Here is a 25,304-nt window from a genome sequence, read left to right as displayed (position 1 = left end):
GGAAACAGACCACATGGAGAACTGGGTAAAGGTGGCTGAATTTCCAGACACCTTCTGGCATTAATAAGGCGTCTGACACCTCCCCATGCAAATTAGGGACACTTAACTAGATGAAACTTTAATGTGGTGGACGCAAGTTTTGTTGGAAATGGCTATCAATTGTTCCAACAGCAATGCTGTGTTTAGTAGGGTTTCACAGAGGGCTTCCCAGGGCAAATACTGCTCATCAGTTTCACTGATGACCCAGATAACGTACTATGAACTTTACTAATATTAGCAGATTACACTAAGCAAGAGAAGCTACAAGAACACTAGAAAATAACTGCAATTCAGATTCAAACAGAAGAGCAGGTACAAAATCTTGGGTAGTGGGAGAATGAAGTTCAATAATGGCACATGCAGGAAAGCTACCATATTGGGAACAAGCAGGTAGGACACCTCTGTGAGACTGGATAACAAGACGAACACAAGTTGACATCTCCCGATAGTGAAAAAGTAAGTAGTATAATGGGATGTGCGAAGAGGACTTTAATACATAAGACTCATCAACCTATATTTCCAGTCTAATTGGCACAAAGAGGCCCTGCTTGGGATGCTGTGTCCAGCTTGAGGCGCTTCAGAACAGATTCAGACCAAACAAAGAAAGCAAAGAGCCAGAATGAGGAGAGGTACAGAAAATAAAATCTACACAGCAAGGCTGACTGAACAGTCTGGAGTTGTCTTAGATACAGAAAACAAGACTGAGAAGAGAGATAAAAGAACTGTTTTCTTTGTATTCTTTGCTTCTAGTGAAAAGGCCAAGTAGTATTTGACTTCAACTGAAGCAAGACTTAGTTGGACACTATAGCTTTCTCATGCTTAGTTTAACACTGGAAGAGATTATTTGCAGCCTCCATCACTGGAGGCCCTCAAACCACTTTGAAACATTTGTCAAAAATAATTCTATATTATGGAGCCTACTGAGGAGTAAAGAAGCAAATAACCTCTCAAAAATTAGTCTAGTCTCATTTTTTAACCTATGCATAGAAGGTCACATGGAATTCAGTTCATGTTTTATGAACATTCAGCACTTCTCCAGGCGTGTCCCTAATGGAAAGTGTTAACTCAGATAAAGCTGTAAATGGAGAATGAATGACTTAAAGTTGTGCATGGATAAACTAAGGTCACTTTCATTCCGAATGCATACAGGGACTAAGTGTAGTTTCACTAAGTCAATAGAAGTTTATTTCCTAGGCATGACTTGTAGTGACCACATACTCAAAATCCACACTTCTTTGCTGTTCAAAACAAATTGACATAATACACTGGAGAAAAGGACGTCTTGAAGAAGTCATTTAAAGTTATCAAGATACAGAGATACAAACATCGCATATTGTCGGTGCAAAATAAAAGGTTAATCTACTACAGGTGACTGACTTGTGACTTTTCATTGAAAGTGCGTCCTCTTCTCATCCTTTTTTTTTTTTCCATCAAGTATGCAAGCAGATGTGCACCATGACACAAACAAGTACTTTGAGGATACATGCTGTTTGCTTATGACTCAATAGTAGCTACAAAGAAACTAGGACACATTCTCATTATGCTTGTATAGATCCTAGTTCTGGTCACAGTACAACTGCAGCTGTGTTTGACTCTTCTGCTACCAAAAGAAACCTTTTCTCAGTTTTACTGGGCACACAAATGACTAGAAACTGCAAAAAATCTCTTCCTGTACAGTTTTTCCCAAGCCTCTATAAAATAAATGCTAGCTAACCCTTGAAAACTTGGTGTGACAGAGGGGAAAATACTGCTGAAATGGGGAATGGACTCAGTAATATCTGAGCTTTGCCCTTCTGCAACAACAGTCATTTGAATGTGCAAGACAGTTTACAAGCATCACCTGGAAAGTCTGGTCTCCCTTAACTTTCCCTGTCAGACTTCCTGGAGATTTCACGATACCCTGACTTCTCCTCTCATCTAAGGGCAGTGCTGAATATATAAGATGCATGTTCATTCTTTCTCCAGAGTCTTCATCAGATGTGTGTTATACTCCCAGATATGAAGGTCACCTTTCATATTACTGACACTCTGAAAACCAAGAGTGACATAAAGGAAAACATATAAACCAAGGTAAGACAGCTGTGAAACGCCGAGGGCTTCAGCAAACATTGTAAAGCTTCATTTTCATTATTAAATATATACCTCAAATATAATCAAATGCTTCTAACTTTATTTCTCTCAGTTACACAGTTTAACACTTAGCATAAACTGTTTATCTGACTGTGTTTTGTTTTAGGAATACACATACGTATTGGAAAATATTCATATGCCTGATGTAGCATTTCTAGTAAAACTTCCTATGGCCACCTAGTGGCCTAAATGGAATTGACCTATTAAAAATATTTAAGATTACATGAGGCTCCTCCTTATCTAAAAATAAAACAAAAAGTACAAGTTTCATAGCTTTTGCATATATTTAAGATATAAATACTGATTTGTTTGCACAGTACATCCTTTAACACAATCTGAGAAATCAAATGGGGGAGGGCGGGAAATTTATGTGAGAAAAAGTAATAACAGAAAGCTAAATTAAAGTGGCCCTTAAGGAAAGAAAGAAATTGAGAGAGCAAAATATGAATCGAACCAATGATGTGAATGCTGAGTAAGTGAATAAACAATCTGCACTATGGTCGCAAGTGTTACTGAATCTGTATGTGGAAAAAAAAAAAAGGAAAAGGGTACCGTTAAAGATAAAAAAAGAAGAAAGCTAAATGCTTGCATAGTGTGAAATGCTATGGAAATTCACCTGTTGTCCCCATTTTCAATAACTTAAATGAATATCACTTAAAACATCACACAGATTAAAGACATCTGTATATATTTCAGATTTCAATATTAATGCCAAAAATACATAGTATGATTTTACATAGGATTTATGCTACATTAGAACACTAAAGACAAACATCACTTGAGTATTAAATGAAACATTAAATATTAAATAACTGAAAAATAAAATAAAAAGTGTAAACACTAAACTAACTTGGGAATTTGCTATTGCAACACATCCAATGAAGTGGTTTTAAACAGTACAAAAAGATTAGATTTAAGTATGTTTCCAGTCTATTTGGAATACACAAAGCTCATTCCAGAAACCTTTTAAAAACTGGTCCAGGATCACATAAGAACCTTCTCTCTTGAGCGCTAGTTTCATTCCTTTACAGACTTAACTTTATACTGTCATCTCTACCGATCTTCACTTGTAAGCAGTAATCAACAGTAAAATGAATGCTTTAGTTTGCCACTGTTTGCTAGCATCTTGGTGAAAACTGAGGATTTGTTGGAGATTCAGTGTAAGATTTGAGTTCATATGCAGCGCCGCTATCAACTTCCATGGATTTCCGAGAGAATAGGAGCCTTACATCTCTGTGGAGGTAGATCTTTCCAGATTTAGAACTCTGGAACCTGAAAAGATACAAATATCTGCATTACCTAAACCAGGAGATTAATCTTTAAATATTACTGAATTAAATGCGTTCCTTTAAAAGATTAAGGCCAAAAAAACGTTTGAACATACAAAATTAGTCACTTAAAATGAAAAAAGAAAGAATAACCTAACATTTTCAATCTACTTGGTTTCCTTTGGCATTTGAAGGTTCGGTTCCTAATCATAGATGTACTGCACAGCTTTGAAAGCGGCATGGAGTATTTGAAATTCACACTGCAACTATGTATGAAGATTAATGTTCTCAGCAATCTAGAAAGGCAAAAAGTGCTCTTCAGTGAGCACTCCTGAAAATGCCCATAGGGTGGCCTAAGCACACACAAAAGGGAAGGCTCAAATATCAAGCAAGCCATACATACATATAAAATATGTATTTCAGTGCTAGCTATCAGACAGACTTCATTGCTGTCTTTATGAATGTACCAGCAAGAAGTTTACCACTGCTCTACACCACATGCCAAATTTAAGTCCAGCTTGAGAAGCAGTAGGTGCAGGGATCTCTGCAGGCAGACAGGACAGAGTTCTTCACACGGAATACAGAGCTATCTGAAAGAGAATAGTTCCCTGGCCTGATCACCAGAGTCAACAGCAGCCAATTCCTGGGCCTATTTATCTTTTATGCTGCAGCTGAACAGCCTAATTCAGGTCCTCCAAACCTGCCAGGAATGTGCCAGTTCCACTTTCCCTGAGATTTATCAATTATAGTTAGAGAGACGAGATCTGCATTTCAGAGAACCCAGCAGAACTCCTTAATTTCCTTCCCCTGACCAGGAAAGGCAGAAGAGCCTAAGGAGCATTTCTTATGGCAACTGAACTTAACGCCACTATCACTATGCCAGGGTAAGGGAGGAAAGCTATTGCTGCCGTAACAGAAACAGACAAGCTATTGCTATTCTAATGACAAAATTACACCATGACAAATGCTGAGAGCAGTGCACACCGTATTATCACATGTATTAAGATATGCACAGATTTTTAATAAGCATTTACTCCTTGACCCCACTGAAGTAAAAGTACTGTCTCTAGAATAAACCTAGCCATAATCAGACTGAAATTCTGAGACAGACAACTACAGAAGATCCATCAAGGTTTCATCATCTGGGGCAGGCAGGTTGTAGAAACGGATTCTGTGCCACTGCTTTGTTCAGATGAGTGATGCAGAATAGCCTGCAGTCACCCCCACAGCCAGACAAAGGAAAATTCTCTCCTAGATACAGCTGTCAAGGGTATTAAATGTGGCAGGGTCCAGCAGAATGCTCCTACTGGCTCCCACAGAGCTCCCATCCATCACTATTTGCTCAGTGCTGTCAGTGTGAAAGCCCTCAACCTGGTAGGCAAAGGGGAGAAGATCCTATCTTAAGAGAATACTCTGGAGAAGAGCACAAGAAGGAAGAGTGAAAGAGGCGAGGGACAAACTGAATGCCACAAACAGTTAATTCAGCATGTAGCTCACAAGACATTACAAAATGAAATCATATTGAAAGATCTTTTGCAGCAAAAATATGATGGAAATTAATTCATACGGAACAGATAGATCTAGTTACGAAGGCACCATCATAAAGTAGAGCTCAATTCCCATTTTACACATGGATCTATCAGAAAATAATTAGCCAGGTCTATTTTTAAACTTCTCAAGCTTACCATTTTCTATTAATGAGAATCCTGCAAGACTCCTTTTGCCCAGTAAATAAACCGTCCCTGTAACATGGCTTTTCTGAGCATGACATTTCACAAAGACCGAAGGAGGATGAGTGGGAAATAGCAACAGAATTCAGGGGATTCTTCTCATCTCTGCTTCCATCACCTCATTTTTTTCTTTAAGAAATGTTTATTGTAGTAATTGGCATTTAGAAATGTTGCTTTTCATACATGCAAATACATTGGAATAATCAAGAGACAACCACTACATACACCCTTGCAGGGTGGTGATGGAGTGGCCAGCATGGGACCAGCTCCAGAGCTGTGGCAGCTCCAGTAGCTTTGTGTAAAAGAATCAAGAAAAACACAACAGAGGTCTCTGACAAATGGTGTCCTAGGAACAGTATAGACAAATACAGGAAGGCTTAAACACACAAGTATCAGATGAGCTAGAAAGCCTGGCAGAGGAAAGAAAGTAATAAACATTACTGAAGAAATAATGAATACAAGCACAAAACCCCCTATATATATTTTTATAGGCCATCAAAATTCACAAAAAACAGAGTAAGTCAGAAACAGGATATAGCAGGACAATCAAAAAAGCATACGTAGCAAGACGTGTTGCAAGTGGTAAAGACTACACAACACAATCTATAAAGACTGTAAGTAAAATCATTAGGACAAGGACACACATTTCTAGATCAGGAAAAATGCTGAGAGATCAGAAAGATCAAAAAGCCACTAGTAAATCAGTAATAGCAGGTATCTTCAGTTTGCACCAATAAATGTATCTTATGCCACATTAGGAAAATATTTTTTAAAAAGTTTCTCAACACCATGAGGAATCACTACTTTTAACAAGCAGTTTCAAGCTTACCCTCCACCTAGCCTTCAGTAACAGCTCCTGTTTGGCTATTAAGCAACAACAATTAAGCTCCATACAATTACAAGAGGCACTATGTCAGTAACTAAAGCTGTTGACCAAGCTTTAAAAACTTGACAAATGCTGAGCTGTAGGCAGGTTAACTGTTTAATTGCCTTTTATAGGGGTGCCAGAATGTGACCTAGAAACCAGGCGATGGTCGTCACCCTCACAACACTGGGCAGAAACGAGGCATGAGCAGAGCTGGACTCACAGCTCTTAAGCTCACGTAGATTTAATTACAATGCTAAAATCATTGCGTCACATGCAATGAAAAAAATTATCCCCAAAGCATCTTCAAGAAACAACTTAAACTGCAGGTGCAACTCTTGATTTTTTTTATAGCGAATAAAGCTCTGCTGTCCATGCAAGCTACATTTGATATCTGTGGCTGTGGGTACAAATACAGTCTAATGGCATATTGAACAGTATCTCAAACATACAAAACTGCATGCAGAAGCTGCATACACAATAAATCTGACACTTTTTAAAGAGTGTTGTAGAAAATCTGGCCGCCAGTGTGAAGTTCCAGACCTATGCAAGCGTTTTTGCTGAATTACCACTTGAAAAGAAGCTTTCATAATGTGAGTGCTGACAACTGTGATTAAGGCCTCGCAAGCAGATGCAACCACAATGCAGCTTACTGGTGGTGACTTCATTTGTTTTTTTGATCAAAATTTCAACATGTAAGCTTAAGATGCTTGTTTTCAACAACTACTGCAAATAAAACTGAAAGGCTGTTCTAAGCAAACTTGAGTAACAAAAACCAAAATCTTAATAGTTTACATTTTTTTAGGTTTGTATACAAGTTTTCCGTAAAATGAGTTGGAAGAAACATTGCAGCTTTTGAAAATGAAGTTTTAAACCCAACTTACATGTGAATTAATATACCTCTAAGACTTTTTGAGCTCTCCTAATTAAAATCCATCCTTACTAAAGAAGGCTACTAGATTGACAACCAAGTCTTTTGTAAAATCTGAAGTACTCTGTAATAAGCTACAAGACAAAGCAACGTAAACTACTGTAATATTTCAAGGAGTTTTGCAGTTCTTCCATTACGAGAAAGGACCCGCTGTTTGGGTTCATCTCTGGAAAAAATGGCTTTCTGGCTTACTCTGCAGGTATTCACTTTCCAAAACAAGCAGCTGAGCATCGTAATTATCAGTTTGTTTTTCCAGCCAGAAATGGATGCATTTCCAATTACACTTTATAAATCCATGAGTTGATCCCTACCAGATGTCTGAAAGCTGAGCTAAACTGTACAGGTATTTGAAAAATCAGAACTGCTACATTTCTGTCTCTCAGCAGGTATCAGAAACAAGGAGCTCATGAAAGATGACTTCTAGCTATAAAAGATGACAGAGAAAAAAGCAGTTTTGCCTTCAAATAGAAGCAATTCTTGGGTCTGTCTACAACAAAGTTACAAACTACGTTAAAGCAGAAACTGAAAGGGGACACAAGTCTACTATTCTTCATGCCTGTACACCAGACCTGGTTGGCCACAGATTTTTGCCCACCTCTGCAGATGATGCCTGTCCCCAGGTTCCTCTGCATCAGTTAGATCTTTTTTTTTTCCCCAGAAAAAAATTTTTAGAAGGTGGTTAAGTTAGACATGGCAAGTTAGTGTGGCCTGAAAGGATGAACTTCAATCCAGGCTAAAATTCAGAATGAAAACACAGTTCAACAGCCTCATCATGATGCTATTTTCACACCCCAGTAAACCAACACATTTTTCATGACTGTCAACTTTCGTTTAACGGGAAAGCTTGGCCTGGAATCACTGCCCTAGACAGGGTTGTGTTTCAAAAGTCTGCTAGGTAGACATCAATGCCGCTAAATAGAGAAAATATGTACCAGAAGTAGTTCTACAGCAAGTTAAGGAGAAAAGTGCAAGCAATTTTATTTTCTTCTGCTTGCTCACTTCAGAATGTCAGCTGCCACTGGGTTTCCAAGTGCTGCAATGAAAGCACTGGGTCTGCACATATGTGGTTTGTTTACTACAATAATGCAGGCAAAAGTCTCCAAACTGCAGAAGGACAGAGTATATCCATCATTCCTCCTTTGTTTCCAACTGCAGTCTAGAACATCCCGAGAGCAGCAGCACAGTATCTGGTTTCAGGCCGTGCTTTGTAAATCATGTAAGGAAGATTGTATGAATATTTTATAAAGTGAAAGGCATTATCAGTGGTATTGCATCATAAAGCAGGTATTTACATTTTTACCACTCAACACTGTATTTTTAGGAGTAACTCAGAATGCTTCTCTTGTTACAAGCTATTCTGGTGAAGACGCATGTGTGTAGGACACTGGGCACCCTCTCTACATTGATCCTTAGTTTTGGCTTTTGCCCATGTAACATCCACACTCACTATCTCCTGTAACATCAAAAAAAGTACATTGATCCAGCCAGAACTAAAATCTCTCTTGCTAAGAAAGGAATTAAGCCTTACAAGGCTATACAAAATACTTCAATGCTAAGAAAGAGTTTTATATTTTAACTTTCTTGCTCCCAAGCAGAATCCAAATTATTTATTGGCTCTTCTTCCTCTATTGTCTAGCTTAAAGACCAGTTAAAAGCATATTTTTTTTTTTAAATAAGTCTATATACTGAAAGGCTGACTGGGAAAGAAATCATGAGAGAAATTTTGGCAGGTACTTGGTTTTTGTCTTTTTGTTTGGTTGTTTTTTGTTTGGTTTGTTGTGTTGGGTTTTTTTCTTAGCTCCAAGGAGCTTACCTCAGATGTATGAGGTAGCGTAGTAGCCTTTCTTCAGACTGTTGACTATTTTCTTTATTGACAGTTCTTTTGATTTCTCGTCTCACAGGAACAGAAAAAGTTCTTTGCCGTAGGAATGTTTGATGATTAGCTGGCATTTCTCTCAAGTCATAGATCACAACAAACATCTTCACCACAGTTTTGTTAGGGTTAAATAAGGTCTGAAAAGACAAACAGTTCAATACAATACTCTCTAGAGATGGCAAATTAAAAACAAACTCCACCTGCCAAAACAGTCACTGTCCTATGTGCACTTTGTTTTGGTGCCACACAGAAACATTTATGTAAAAACATCCGCAGTTTTTCTGCTGTTCAACACTTCAGCTACTAGCAATTCCCATTTTTAAATAAAATACTAAACACAACCTAATCTGAATGAAACACTAGTAGATGACTACTGTTACCTTTGCTAAACTGCATGCCCATTTTTGTTTATTTTTTCCAGTCAGCTTTTTCTCTACACTGTTCTCTAGACACAATACACTCACAGGAAGCACAGTGGTGGGCTCTGCTTTTAAGCCGGAAATTACCAATGTGTTACCCTGGACTGGCTTCTTAAAAGAAAGAGGCAGATCATGGGTTCTAAGCAATGACTGTGATTTACTTTCTGATTTTATTACAAAAAACAGGTGGTCTTAAAATATTACAAAATTTAGATACAACTGAGTATTTAATCGTAATCCCTTTAGAAGGATTTCAGAATCTAGACTGTGGCCTAATTACTTCTCCATCGCTTCTTCAAAGTCACAGTGTCCCCAGCTATTTTGAATCTTCAGTAACTGATTTTAAGTCTCTTCACAGCACAGATGGGTTCAAAGGTTGGGAATCTTTTTTTGTCCCACAAATTACACACAGATTTCTACTTTGAATAACTACAGTACCTACAGAGATGCACATTTCCACTGCTAGCTTCATGCTCATCTCCATTAACCTCATCTCCTCTGCATGACTTTCTTGATATTAGTGGTTTCAAGGCACCCGTATCTGCTGAGTACGTACCACTTGTATTGTTCCTGAAGGCGGTACCCGATAACCCCTTTTACCAAGGGACTCTAAAGTAATTACACCCTAGGGGAAAAAAAAAAAACAAAAACAAAAACAAAAAAAAGACACACATATTTAGTTCACAGGGAGAGATATAAACAGATCAAAATGTTCTATTCATGTAATTGTATTTACTTGAAAAACAATCAGTAATGTATAAAAACTAAAAAATAAAGAAGGCAATGCATTTAAGATGCAGTTAAAAAAATCAACAGTAGGGGCCTTACAGATACTTTGGCAAATTAAAAGCTGTGCAATAAGGGGTACATTCTCCTCTTGAAACAACATCCAAGTTTCCACATCTTCAAACTAGCAGTCAGGGAGCTATGGTGAACAGCTTATAAGTTAAAACGGAACATTTGTTTCCTCCTTTCCATTTTTGTGTCACCTACAGTCACACCAATAATACTCCAAATCTCACAAAACTAACTTCTGCTTTTCAAAGGCAGCAGACGCCGTTAATCTTCCATTCTAATCAAAACTTTAGTGACGAGGAGATCTGCTTTTGTACCAACTGTGATCCACAGAGCATCTGAGTGTCCCGCACGGTGCTGCAACATGGCTGAGGCCACCCCTTGGGTACTGCCTCAGAGCACACGTTTGAGTAACCCGCAGCACACAACCGTTGTACCCCACTGCACTGGACTTAATAAAAAAAAAAACCAAACCCAAAACAAACAAACAAAAAAGACCCCAGAGCAGAGAAACTAGCTATACAAACAGAAACAATGTTTCTGATGATGGAGGCACTATACAAAATGTTGTATTAATCCTGGGAGACTCAGCCATAATAGCATGTTTGGACCATGTGGAACAGCCTGTAACAATGGAACCCAGCTAGGAAAATAAGCAATGCTACTTTAACCATTTGAGGAACATCAGAATCCCTTCACCTCCTGGAAAATCACGTGAAATAATCTAGAAAGATGAAAGCAAAACAATAGATACTTCTTTGCAGTGATTAAGAGAAGACTTACACAAGTTTAAACCCAATTTATTGCTCAAACTTAACTTACAAAGCCATTTCATTTTCTGAATACTTTTTAAAACACAAGGTCAGAAATATGGCACGTGCTATTAATTTAAAATCTAAATATTTGGATAACTGGATAGTTCAATGCTTTACTTACATGTTTAAACAGACCATTTACCATATTTTAGACAGACATACACATATGAAAACCTCTAAAAATTAAATCTGTCACCTAGGTAACATTGAAGTTCCTTAACAGGCATTCAGAACAAATCTAGCCATATGACTGAATGCTAGCATACAAGATGTCTTTTGCTTTTCAGAAGGAAGCACTTTCAGACATCAAAAAAACTGTGCTGTCATTGTAGAAGTGTGGAACAGAATTAGCACACGGATACCGAGAACACAAATACCGTGTCAGTGAGGACATCAGCAAACCATGCAGCTTGTGAGAGTGCCGCGTGTCATGCTAGCTCAGACAATATGTGCTTTAAAAGAAAGGACTGAATAACTAAGGTCTCCGTCAGCAATTGTACCTTGGCCTGCATCTAAGCCACTTGCTGGCAGAGTGGTCAGTTGCCCAGGGCAGCTGCTTGTTGGGACAACAAAATGTATCCCATTAAGTCCAGCTATTGCCTCACTGCCTATTTTAAGTTAGATGGATAAAAAGAGATGGTGAGGGTTAATCACTCTAGTGGGGAGGGAGACAAATACGTTCAATATCTCAAGATGAGAGCAGCTGGATGGTGGGGCAGAGCGATAGGAGGAAAAGCACTAGTTAGGAAGAGGCAAGAGAACTCCATCATAAGCAGCTGAAAATAAGCCAGGTCGCTGCAAATCCGCACTTCCTGAACCCTCTATTCACCAAGCTCTTGTTCTTCACCTCCACCTATCAGAATTTAAAATAAATCCAACCACACACTTACCATGTAAGGAGAGGGTGCATTATCATCTGAAACACTGTAGAATGACACTTCAACTGGCAGAGTCATGTGCGTGGGACAAAAGACTCCACTTGCTCCCACTTCTGCTGTGAAACCCTCCACAACGCCGAGGGGGTCTAAGCGAAAATTCAGGACGGATTCCTGAAAAACCAAACACATACAGCTTAGGTTGCGAATGCTGCAAAAAAAATATAGCAAAACTAAGCAGCAAACAAGGAAACAAGTTTACGTAAGAACTTGGGTCTTTCATAAAGTGACCTGCCAAAAATCAACACTGAGGCAAAAATTATGATGAACAGTGGAACATTCAGTAAGAGGAGAGTGATTCAAGAGAAAGCATCATCCAAATCCAGTCTTCATCCTACTAAAGCTGTTGCAAAAGCCCACTGAGAATTTTACTCCGGCAGGATCTATGCATGATTTTCCTTTGAAAAAATTAATAATCTAGAATCTGGAACTTTCCTCAACATATTCACTCCATATTTCAAAAATATGGAGTATGGTACAACCTGGTAACACTAGCTATTAGTTGTTGATATTTGATATGCTACACAAAGTGAAAAGGTGGAGGCCACACTTCAAATACATTCTGTTTACTACACTGATTTAAAAACAGCTTTTGTGACATATTAAGTAGACTTTAAGGGTGAAAATTTAAATTCTTTTTTCTAGGTATATTCACTACAAACACGAACAATTACAGGTTGTTAAATCTCATTTAAGTCAACAGGACACCTCCTAACTTGACCATAGAAACTCATTGTATTTGAATCTCTGAGACAGAAGATGTCTGGGGTGTGAAATACATGCCTTTACACCTGGAAATTGAAACAAATTTTATTCAATTTAATTATGAACTTTTACATTGTAATCAGGCTGGAATTATTCACAGTAATGCACTTTTAAAAGCAGTACAGAAGAATACTAAAAATATCACAAGAATTCTAGAGAATATGCAATACCTCAAAGTTTCCCAGAAGGCTAAGACTTGTTACTGGTGGAGCACTAGAACTTAGAAAAGGTTTCCCATGGCTCTCTGGATCACTCTCTCTGTTTATACATTGTTGTGGGCTATTAAAAAAAATAGATATAAAGGATAAACACATTTGCTTTTGTCTTCTGGATATAAACAGCTCTAGAAAGAATCATTTACTTCTATATTACAAAATGTTGTCCTAAAGAATGAACAGCTGAACATTGCCTGTTAATACTTTAGCAAAACATTTTCTAGTTAACCGAAAAAATACTTTCACAAGTTTTACATCACATGGGATAGACAATAAAAATTTAGGTTGTTCATTAACTCCAATAGCAGGAAACAAAGTATCACATTATTTTCTCTTGTATGCAGATATTTCTGTCTCGTATCCTGAAGTTTCCAACATCAAACTGCCATACTGAAAGCTGTTTATGTTGCACGTATCAATGTATAAAAGGTCATGGTTGGTCCCTTTCAGAAGTTCTCTGAACAAGTTAAGGCAAAATGTTTAACTTGTTAACACTAAGAACAAAACATAACACAAAAATAACACTGATTTGAAGAAGAATCAACAATGACTATATTTTCTGTTTGAAAATTCAAGCGTACCTTACAGCACACCTACCCCTGCACGGGCCAGAATTTGTCCCAGCAGCAGGTCTCTTGCCATGGTTATGCCCCAGAGCCATGCTAACCTGGAGACCTCTGCAGCAATTTGACTGCCAAGCCTTATTTCAAAATAAGGATCCTTTTGAAAGGCACCCATTTTTTGTCTTTGCTAACATGCTTTGTTGTTGCATACAGGTATGTATATACGTTATGTCTCCCCCAAAATTCTTAAAGTTTCTGGTAAATAAAACATACCTTCTTGCAGACAGACATTTGAACTGCAGCAGTGATGAATCCAGATCAAAGCACCCAGACTGCGTTTTTCTTTGAGGAACCTCAGGAGGGAAAGAAGGTGGTAATTTGAAAACTGTACCTCTAGTAAGGACAATTTTGCCAAGAATTTTCATGACATTACAAAATTATAAAAACAGAGCAGAAGAGAGTAATTCCTATATATTCTAAACTTTGTGAAGAAAATTCCAGAATTATTAATGATAAGACTGTAAATTCTGCTTAACAGGAATTACTTAAATAAAAACTCATTCAAGAGGCTGATGTCTCTTTGGAACAGTACAGAACATTACTAATAAACAGGCTGTAACAATTTCCACCCAAGTTCCCTGAAAATATGACAGCCTTTACAAGCACTGAAAAACAAACCATATCATGTGTTGATTACAGAACATCACTACTTCAGTAGTTTTATTTGAGACTGCCTTTTCCTTTAAAGCTCCCAACAACCTACCAAAAACTGTAACACTTTCCCAGTGCCTCTGTCTTATCACAGCAGCTTTGTATCACTTAGTCATTCAATGAGATCTCTGACTGCTGAAGCATATATAGTACAAACTGTTCACAGAAACGAAAGCTTTGGAATAACAGGCAATCAGGTATTAATAACTCACACAAAAACTCTTCAATGACAAAATATGGTAGCTTACACTTAAAATACTAATCTTCAAAATGCTTTCTTCTGTGAGCTAAAATAGCACTAAAGCATTTTTTTGCCATAGAATTTTCTAATGTCAACTTTTGTTAATCTTGATAGGGTCTCAACAATACCTCTTTAATATTTTCTTTTGCAGAATTATTGTTCAGCTTCATTTGATGTTAACCCTCAAATTTCCACTTGCAAGACTATTCACTCTGACACTGAAAGTAAACACATCCACTTCACCTAGGCAATTTGTCAAATTTTCTACCATACACAGATATTAAAAGAACAAAATACTTCCTTTCTCATTTAAGAGATAAGTTATAATTTCAACAATAACTTACAGGACTTGAAAGCAGAGGCAATCCTGTTCTGGGATGAAAAGCCTTGGTTGACGTTCCATCCAAGGATCGAAAATTATGTTTCCGCCATATGTTTGTGTGTTTTAGAGATGGTGCTTTCTGTCAGCAAAACAAATTTCCTCAAGATATCAAAGGGATATTTCAGTGGCCTATCAGGGTAATACTTCACTTGCTCTAACAGAGAAGACTTCTGAACCAGGTGGATCTGCATCACACTGGCATATTATGAAACATTCCATATAAACTCCCCTTGAGTCAATCAACAATCAGAGAGACTGCTCACTGAAGATCACATACCATGTTCAGACACGGGTATATTTATAAAAAGACAGGATGCCTAACTGCCTATGGAAACCGCTGTTCATAATGCTATCACCGTGAGCAGAATAAGACCAATTTCTTCTCAGTGTTAAACATATAATTAAAGAAGGTATGGGGGAGGCACTACTGGCCAAACATTACTTCAGACTAAGATGACAACAGTAACACACTGCTTCCTACAAAGTCAGGTTTAAATCCCTCTTCATATTGGTCCTTAGCAGATACAGGGTACAAGCTTTCTCACTAAGAGCAGCTATAGGTCTTTTCCTCTATATATTTACCTGTACATCCGAGTTCTTCAGCCGCTCACACTTAACTACGCCGTCTTCTGTAGGTTTCTTCTGAGAAGTGTTTTGGAAATCAAGGCCTATCGGGTCTTCATTCTCATCATGTGCAGTTTTCGTTTTATCTTGTTTGTTTTTGTTTTTGAAACTGTCATGGTCTTTGTTTAAATAATTTTCAATACTAATAAGCTGAGTATTTTGCTCATAAATATTTGGTTTTTTTGAGTCTTTATCTAAACACTTGAACTCATTTTTGTGCAAAGAGTCAGATACCTGCATTAGAGTTGCTTTTTTTGTACCTTCAAGTATTCTGCATTTATCTATCTGTAAATTGTTAAAACTGTCCATGCTGCTGTTCTCACTAACAACTGTTCTTTCTTTAAGTTTATTTGTGCAAATCTGTTCATCAACGCTGCTGAAATTTGAATACTGTTTAATTCTATTGGTTATCTGGTCTTTCTGTGCATAACCAGAATGTATCATTTCCAATTTACCTGGCACTTCAGATTTATTTTCTTTAATACCTGATGATGATGTGTGAATGTTAGTAAATGCATGAGAAGCTTTATTGGAAGTCTGATGAAATGCATTTCGGACAGCTTCACTGGGTTTTCCTAAAACCAATTTTCTTCTTGCTTGGAGTTTCAGAGAAGCCTTTGGCTCTCCGTCAAACCTAGAAGGACTGATAGGAGTATCAGGTGTCTTTGTCCTTGATTTACTGCTGTCTTCTAACAAAGAAAAATCGGATTTAGCAAAAGAAACTGAAGACAGTTCCTTGCCTTTCTTCAGCAAATTTTCATCTTCATATGTACTTCTGAAAATTTTTGAAGTAACTGGGCTACTCTCATGCACTTTGAATGGACGTCCAGTAACATGAGAAGTAGCTGGATCACAATGAATCAAGTGTTGGGCAATCCTTGCTATCACCTCCTGCCGCTCCTGGAGCAGAGAATCAATCAGGGGATTACTCTCTCCTGCTGACTGACGGCCACAGTGGTTCACCGGAACACGGGCATCAAGCAGTGTGACCTCTGGTATTGCTCTAGTTTTGCCTTCACCACCATCTTCTTGTATTGCATTGTCTAAGCTGGCAATAGAAACAGGGGAGGTTTCCTTGCCTTTCCTCGGAAAGTTTTCATCTTCATAAGTACTGCGAAAAACTTTTGGTGTAGCCGAGCTGTTTTCGTGTATGTTGAATGAACGTCCAGCAACAACTGGTGAAGTAGCTGGATCACAGTGAACCAAGTGCTGAGCAATCCTTGCGATGACTTCTTGTCGCTCTTGAAGTAAAGAGCCTATCAAAGGATTGGTTTCTCCCGTGGGCTGATGAGAGCAATGACTATTTGAAACACGGGAATCAACTAGAGAAAAGGATTTAAAAGTTCTGACAGGTGTTTCATGAGATTGTGTCTTATTGTCTGCTGTAGCATTACAGCACTGAACTTTAGACTGCGATGCCCCAAAGTCGGATCCAAGTCCAGTAGATGGATAAAGTTTTAAATTTCTGATAGATGTAGTAAATTCAGGTGTCTTTTTTCCATTAAGTAGGCCTTCAGGTGTCATTGTCCACGTCTGTTTCCCACAGAAGCGCTGCGGACTGGAGGTACTGCATTGCTGTGCCACACTGGAATCACTGTGCTGATGTAACTTACGCTCTTGCATTCGCTTTTCGTAAAAGCTAAGGTTGGTATGAATACTACAGGTCAAAACTGGGTAGTTCGATTGTCTGGGCAAGGACTGGACGCTGACTCTCAAGGCCACATTGTGAGAAACATTAGGAACAGGAAAGACATGCTCAGTTGGTGTCTGGGAGAACGTCCATTGCAAGTCCACATCTGCAGCGCTCACCCTGAAACAACACAGAGGGGCATTTACAGAAATGAAGAGGCTTTAATTATCTACTTCATAACACAAACACCTAAGAAAAAGCACTAGACACACCAGCAACTGCTGTACTTTGCAAAGTACAGATACAAATCCTATACAACCACCAAAGTACTGGGCCAACAATGTGAACCTTTGAAAGCAAACAGGAAAACAGGAGGAAAAATGGTTTTAAGACATGCTGCAACAACCTGGGAACAGCAAATGAGGTTTTTTCTATCCCAGACATACCTGTACAGAATGTTTCGGGGAACAGCACCATGTGAAACACTCAGCCATGCACTTAGCTGAGAGAAGAAAACAAAAGAGCGAACAGCCAATAAAAGGGTCTTCTCTTCAATAAATCGATCTCCACTCCTAAAATGTATTAAGAGAAACATATGGATGTTGGTAACAATATATGCAGATAACTATTAGAATTAGAACACTTTCAGATCTTCATTCTGAAAATAACACAGCTGAATCAAGCAAAACACTGAAATTCCTCAAACATTTTGAAGATTACAGAGCCTGATTTGGTTTTATCCACATAATAATTTATACAATTTAACATAACAAGTAATGTATAAAGACAACCATTTTCAGCTAGGAGCATTTCATGCCCTGTACTCCACAACGTGCACTGCAGAAAGTGTATGTACAGGAAGACTAAGATGAAAAGATGCTTAGATTTCACTGGTAAATAGTAGTTTTCTTATGGCAAAGGGCCAATGCAAAACCACTAACTGATTACTTTAAGGACTTTAGTATGACAACATTCTTGCAACTATCAGCTAATCCTAATATCCAACTTACTGTCGAGGAACTGGCTCCAAAATCCACCTTTCTAACAGCAATGCATCTTGTTTGATTGCAGGATCATTTAAATCATTCCCCTCAGTGGTGGGCCCTTCATCACTATAGCAACAGTCTGGAAGTAGCATCACTTCTACCATGATTGGAATATTGTTCTTCCACAGTAGCATAACCTCAGATCTGGTTCGCCTGGCTTGACGACACTGAGGGAAAAAAAAAAAAAAATCTCAACATATGCAAGGCATAAAAACATCAGCCAGACTTAAATCTCCTTTAAAAACATGTTCCGAAGTACTGGAAAAGGGTAAGGGTCAAATTCTGTAAACTAGGTTTCACCAAATCAGAGATAAGATTCCAGAGCTATTAAATGAAAAATAGTTAAACAAAACCTTTATGGTTGCCATTTGAGAAATTTCTGTAGAAAATTAAAAGAGCTCATAAAAATACATTTCCCCAACTACTATACTTTGCTACCTCGTACTTCTTTCTCCACAAGCCATCCTCTCGGACAGACACATTCAAGCAGTATCTTTATAAATTCTGTGTCTTGGAGCAAGGTAACTTCTGCATGAATAGTAACTTAAATTCACACAGTACTTAGGAACTTTTACTTGAGAGATGGGATGCTCCAACCTTATTCCCAAATAGAATAGCTAAATTTGATGTGCTTATATTTTTTGGATCCAGTAACTTTTCAAGAATACCTGGAAAAGCAAAAAGTTAGGCAAGTCAGCCTACATTTTCTCAAAAACACACCCACACCAGACCAAGAATGCTAAGTATAGCGCTCTCCATTTGCATAATAAAGACTCAAATAGGTACTGCATTCAGGTAGTCGTGCAGAATTTCATGTTCAAGGATAAAAGGTTTAATGATCTCTCATTTTAAGGACAGATCTATTAGTAGTATGGCACTGAATTACACATTCGCTTAAACGAAAGACTGAAACAAAGCAATTGTTCTTCATGCTTAACTGTGAATCTACCGTGGGGTTCTCTGCCGACTTTAATCATGGTAGCAAGGATGCACGCCATTGCACTTAAAATTAAATGGGTACGATCATACCTGAGCCAGTTTGTCGCTGCATTCATGCTTAGTTGTTGGTGGTTGACTTGACTGTGCCGGTGGGCAATGAAAGCCCTCTGTTCTGCCCTTGATCGAATACTCAGGCGTCCGACCTTCAGTGATCAACAAGGCCAAGGAGACCAGGAACTCCTCAGCTTCATACTCAAAGTATTCATCCAAAGTATCTGTCATTTCAAAAAGACAAAAAAGAATGGCATCTGCTGTATAAAAAGCTTTCAACTGTTGGCTGACCCTGCAGTTTGTTTCAATTCACACTTAAAACAACAGCAATGGATCTTTGTATCAGACTGGCTGCACTCCCCATAAGGCCCAAGTTACTGTACAAAACATCTTTCCCCATCTCATAACATTGTCACTACAAGCAGACAGAATTAGAAATATTCTAAAGAAAGCTTCACATAATAACCACACCAGATTTCAGGGGTGCTGAGAAACAACTGTTTGTCTTGTGAACCACAGCTGGATCATAGTTTCTCTAGAAGAAAGTTTCCTGGGCTCTAGTGGGAAAAGTCTGATGGCAGTATGAGTTGGCACCGTTAGTATCATGTGACAGATAGAAAGAGAAGCCACAATACGTCATAAAACACATTAAAAATTGAATAAGAAAAAAAATAGAGATTTACTTTATTAGAAAAAGTGGGACACAATGTTCTTCAAGATTTTTTATTGCGAGTCCCTCCTGCTGAGAGCAAGGCTTACTTGAGAGGTCCATTTTTAGTTACCATTAACACATAGGAAAGGTTCCCAAGGAACATACAGAGTATTCATTGTTTCGTACCATGGTCAGTCTAAACTTGTGCAAAGAATTAAAACTCAAGTCTCCACAGATGAAGCAGCAGCTGGCATTGCTCATCAGGAATTACCCTGGCACACTCGTTTCCTGCAGAGGGAGGATGCACCAGTCCCCTGATTTTATGGTGCTTTGTAGAGCACCCTTCTCCTCCTCCTCCTCCCTCATCACGAGGATGTCACACATCATTCAAACAGATTCAAGTACAACCAGATCGTGTCATTCCCCTCTGCTTGGAAACACTTAAGTTGCAAAATGATTTAGTTACTGAAGAGGTTACAGAAAAATCTCTTTCCTGAGAAAGCTAAAATACATTCACTTCAAAGTCTATTTTAAAAGCAGAAAAGAAAAGCAGGTGGAGACAAGGCTGCCAACAGTGCTTTACCTTTATTTTTATACTTTAGGGGAACAAAAGCACATGACATCTTCACAATTTTAGCTTAAATGTCCTATGTCATCCACCAAAACAGAACTGCCACAGGGGCAGAGTTAATTTCTATTGATGTTTTCATTACCATGCATAAAATACCTTTCCAGTTGGGAAAAAAAAATCGGAACTCTTTTTTGTCTTTATTTGCTAATAGCAGAGCATTTGGCAAACATGGCAAGACAGACTTGAGAGATCCATAGAAGGGATGCATGAAACAAAAGCTCCAATTAAATGTGCAATTACCTGTATATGCAAATTGTAAAGTGTATAAAACTAGCTTTTGCATGTACATATATACCTAGCCCGGGCTTGTACTCCAACAGACCCCCAGGGCTGACAGCCTATTTTGAGGGACCTACACAACGTAAATAAGAAGCCATCCCACTGCCAGGGAATTCGGTTCATTGCACAGGAGTCCTCATCTTTAATGGCTCTTCCCCCCCCCGCCCCCCCCGCCCCGTTTTAAAGGAATGCACTTACACAGCTGCTTTAGGTGGCACAGACAGGCTATAAACAGGACCCTCTCCCTATCATGCACCCACTTCCAAAACAGCCGCCCATGTCAGCTGCCTGCCCACCACCCTGTGGAGCACCCTGACCAGGAAGGGACCAGGGGCCCCAGAGGAGCAGGGTGCTGCCAAGACAATTCATCTGGCCACCGCCTGCCCCTCAAGCAGAAGAAAAGCCAGAGGATAGATGAATTACCCTGGAGGACCCCATATGGCACGTGAACAATACATTAAATCATCTGGCATGAGTTAAAATGGTCATTCATCTGACGGATGGCAGAAAATGACTAATAAAGGGTGCATGAAAGATTAAAGGAATGGTAAATAACAGAGAGGACAAGACACTTAGGTAGTAATATGAGTCACCTACAAAATTTGGCACTTGATTTTTTTTTTTTTAGCAGAAAGTCTGGTGAACAACAGGCAAGGCATACTTAGGGATAGGGAAACGGGATTTGGAAAGACTCTGAAAAGGATTTGGGTATTATAGCTAACAAAAAAACAACAACTGCAGTGTTATCTTGCTGGTAACACAAGCATCATGCTCATCTTTGTATGTCCAAAGGCCATGGTAATGTTAAGAAAGCCACAGCAGGAAGGCTCACTACTGAAGTATTTTTCCTGCTCTGACACAGAAGTTCCAAAAAATCTAGAAAGCATTCAGCAGTTTTATTAATTTAAACAAGAATTGCCTCATGTTTAGCAGACTAAACAGAAGGGGAATTCATCCTTAAGAAAATGTGTAAGATGAATTCCATTTAGTTAAAACATGTAAAAACATCTATGATTTTAAACAAAAACTTGAAGAGCTTGATCAAGATCTGCACATGCTTATGCAGACAGATTGCATCTCAAACACCTTCTTACTGTAATAGAAACGTGCACAGTAAGATGTGGTATCTGAAAATTTACACTACAGAGTTTTAAATGGCAAGTAATAGTAAAATAGACACGCCCCTTAATTAACATTAGCAGCTTACCAAGAGAAGCAGTAGACCTTGTATTATTTGGCTCTCTTTTTTTAGAAAGAATCCATATTTGATCAAAAGCTTCCAGGCTTGACATAAATTAATAGATAAATCCTACGGCCTGAGTGCTTCTGCTGAGCTGGTTAGATTCAGATAAAAAGAGCACACCCCCTCCTTGCATTAAAAAAAAAAAAATCTGATACCAAAACTTAATATAAGTGTACTTAAAATGCTCCGTGTGTTCACAGATATAGATCACAAATTGACATGACAAGCCATAGACAGCTTAAGCATGTCCAAATGCAAGATCCAATTTATCTAGTAAATAAGCAAGATTTAGTGATTAAAGCAAGGTAAATAAATCTGAAATAATCATTACTCAAGATTCAGAATACGTATACAATATTACTTTTACTTTTAAGTTCAATTTGCAAACACTGCTTCTGTTCCTGTATCAGACCTATTATTTCAGAAGCAACCCATTTCTTGCCTTAAGGATGGGAGAGGAGACCCAACTAGCTAGAGACCTATTTGTACTGACTGCAGTTAAGCACGGTTTTGTTTCAAATTAAAAGCTGCATCTCATCAAAGGATGATAAACAGCAGTATTGAACTAGGAAATGCTACTATTTTCAGAATAGCATTATAAAGACAGGGCCAACACTTTAAAATTATGTCAGCAATGTAACATTTGTATTTGATCTGGACTTAAAAAAATTTAAAGCATGAAGAGCAATGGATATTGAGAAATATGTTTTCCTACAAAGTTTGTGTGGCATATTGACTTTTTTTAGCACCACTAGATTTCTGTATCATTTAGCAACTTCTAAGAGTTTTCATAAAGGAAAAAAACCCTATACATCCTGAGAAGCCAGTAATTGTTCCTATACAACAGACACAGATGATGCAAGTTGATGTAATTGAAGGCAAGGGTGGAAAGACATTTACAGAAACAGCAAACTCAGTGTTTAGTTTAAAAAAGTCTTACTGTGTGCGTGCGCTGTAACTGTTTGCTTTTGCGTATGAATCAGCTCTGTTTAAGACACACATCATATATTCAATCCTATAATCTGACCATGTAGATATGACATTATTCTGCTTCATCTCTAGCAACGGAACATGCAAGTATCTAGCATAAAATATGCATCCCAGCAGTGTCTGGGTTTTATTCCCCTTAAAATAAGAAAAAATCCAGTTAGTTGACACAAGTAATTAAAGTTACAAGGCACTACAGCCCTTTAATCAATATATTGACACTGAAGTTTATTGATCAGGTGGTCACAAGAGATAGCAGCAGATGTCAGACTACTCTAGGAGGGAAAAAGAGAAAAATACAAATTTAGACTGAAGCTACTACACAGAAACCAAAACACACAGTACTGGAGAACTGAAACCTGGAGGCACATCATTTTGTCTTCCTTCGTCTCCTGCACATACCAACATCAACAAAGACCCATTTTCTACATCTTCTGCACAAAGAGAAAAACCCATTTAACCAGAGATGTCATAAAGAGAGTCTTCAAATCCTTGTCCTCCCCCATTCACTACGCACATGTACACAACCACTGGGGCAATGGAATAAAGAGTAAGAACTCAAAATCCCCCCCAAAAAGTTAAATTGGCTCACATCCTAAAACATCTATGGAAGTTAGGTATGGGCTACTAGTGAGTCACAAATCCGTTAACTGTAACCCAAGGACTCTCCCAAAACTTCAGTTACTCCATTTGTGCCCAGCTGACTCTCTTCCCAACTAGGTCACGCTTGTGTGGACCAACTCCCTTCCCTTTCCTATCACATCATTTTCTGTAGTAATTACAGAAAATGTTTTCCTGAAATATCTGTATTAGAAGAGCATTTAATCTATTTTCTAGGCTTAGACAGGAAACAAAGGCATTCAATATCACATAACCTGTTGTGCTCCAGGGGGCCACCAGAAGGTACATCTGACCAGGGACAGCACGCAGCAAATGGCCCCAGGGGACCTCCCGCCCTGTGCCCTCCTCCTGTCACAACCAGGCAGTGCTACAACTGTAATCTCTCTTAGTCCATGTTTATTTTATTGTCTCAGCACCTTTCATACTGCACTGGACGCCACAAATATCTACCAAGCTTGTCCTCCTCTTCTTAGGAGAAGAGCTAATTTTGGTAAAGTGCCTTTCTTCAAAGAAAGACAAATTTGCTCAACTTCAAGTATGCATTAGTCCTGACCTCCACTGATTTGGAGGGCTGCTTTCTTAGACACTCCATGAAACAACTAATAATTGCCTTTAAATATGCTCTATAACAGTCCAGACCCTTCCCTGGAAATTCTTTAGGCATCCATAATGGATTTTGAAGGCCACTGATCTAAAGTAGTAAGATTTCTATTTCACTTCCTAGAAAGTTGAAGCCCAGTAAGCAAAACACTGAATAAAACACGGAGTGCATGGTGCAGGCTGTCGGGACTCCCAGCTGACGCAAGCCCCGCTCCTGCCCTCCTCCAGCTGTCCAGTGGGTACTGTGGCATGGCTGCCCGCCTCTGCTCTCTGCTTCCTTCATGTGCTATGATGTTTTCAAAAGACTAAAAGTATCACTTAAGTCCTTGGATCTTATTTTTTGTAGTTTTAGTACAGGCAGTCTGTAAGGAGACGCTTCAGTCAAAGTCCCATGGCAGGAGCATCAGGTACACTGGGGAAAAAGCAGCTGCACTGGGAGCGTTCAGAACCCATCACCTCCTAGCAAAGGTGTTGTAAAAAATTACAGCAAAAGCTCTCTGGCCCTTCCCCCAAAACTGAATAAGTTTTATTATCTCGCTATTCCAAAAAGCAGGTTAAAGGTAGTTCCATATTTTAAGAGTAAGGCAGGGATTCAAGAAACTACTGTAAAGGAAATGAAACACAATGTAAACATTTGACTAACAGCTTCTCTTCTGGAATTAGAAACACCTACGGATGCTTCGGTTAACTAATCCCACATTGTGCTTCACTTCAAAAGAAAGTTGCCCTTGAACCCCTCAAACTGATGATCCTCTGAATAAGCAGTCATGTTGTGTCTTCATATTACAAACCTGTAATTATATCTGAAGTCACACGCTCCAAGAGCCTTGCAATATTAAGGATTTAAGTATAATTTAAGCTATCGAGAGTTGAAGTCATGAGATGGTCTACTTGCTTCAAGAAACAAGCTGTTAGTTCAGTTTACTTAAATTGAAGCAAATGCAATGAACTGGTTACCTTACCTTAGGAATACTCCTATACAGACTTCCCCCCCCATTGACTCCTGTCTTAGCTTCTTAGGGCTCAAGATCTTTGAGCTCAGGGACAGCCATTATGAAAACATGAGGAGAGTGGCACAGTACCTCATTCTACTCTTGCCATCCCTCACTTTTTCCAGGGTACAAAACCAAACCACTGCCTGACTACCAAAGCAGCTCTGCTGTAGGCAGGAAATGGCAGCACAGAAATTTTACATTAGGATGGATGTATACCTGCTATTCAAAGAAAATAGAGTATAAGCTATAAAAAATTGCTGGATCTACTTAGTTTTGTGTAGGAGAACAGGAAGAAATTCACCTGCTTTTGTGTTGTTATGCCAGTT

General features: G+C 38.6%; 1 protein-coding gene across 6 annotated transcripts in view; it reads right to left on the bottom strand.

Annotated features, from left to right (window-relative positions):
• Window positions 1-2,192: 2,192 nt before the first annotated feature.
• Window positions 2,193-25,304, bottom strand: part of FAM214A (family with sequence similarity 214 member A) — a 47,868-nt gene continuing 24,756 nt past the window's right edge. For 3 of the 6 annotated variants that reach the window (XM_035899578.1, XM_035899580.1, XM_035899579.1), the window contains 11 exons: window positions 19,010-19,194; window positions 17,945-18,147; window positions 17,381-17,506; window positions 15,263-17,114; window positions 14,643-14,759; window positions 13,620-13,699; window positions 12,739-12,847; window positions 11,759-11,917; window positions 9,815-9,883; window positions 8,777-8,976; window positions 2,193-3,441 (listed from right to left, as the gene is read on the bottom strand). In XM_035899578.1, the coding sequence (XP_035755471.1) occupies window positions 3,288-3,441; window positions 8,777-8,976; window positions 9,815-9,883; window positions 11,759-11,917; window positions 12,739-12,847; window positions 13,620-13,699; window positions 14,643-14,759; window positions 15,263-17,114; window positions 17,381-17,506; window positions 17,945-18,147; window positions 19,010-19,194 (3,254 nt within the window). In that variant the 3' untranslated portion in view covers window positions 2,193-3,287. The other 3 variants (XR_004842668.1, XM_035899581.1, XR_004842669.1) reach the window with 3 other exon arrangements.

Source organism: Egretta garzetta, unplaced genomic scaffold (genome assembly GCF_000687185.1).
Source record: "Egretta garzetta isolate BGI_Z169 unplaced genomic scaffold, ASM68718v1 scaffold287, whole genome shotgun sequence".
NCBI classification, from domain to species: Eukaryota; Metazoa; Chordata; class Aves; order Pelecaniformes; family Ardeidae; genus Egretta; species Egretta garzetta.
This window is presented reverse-complemented; position numbering and strand designations above follow the sequence as displayed.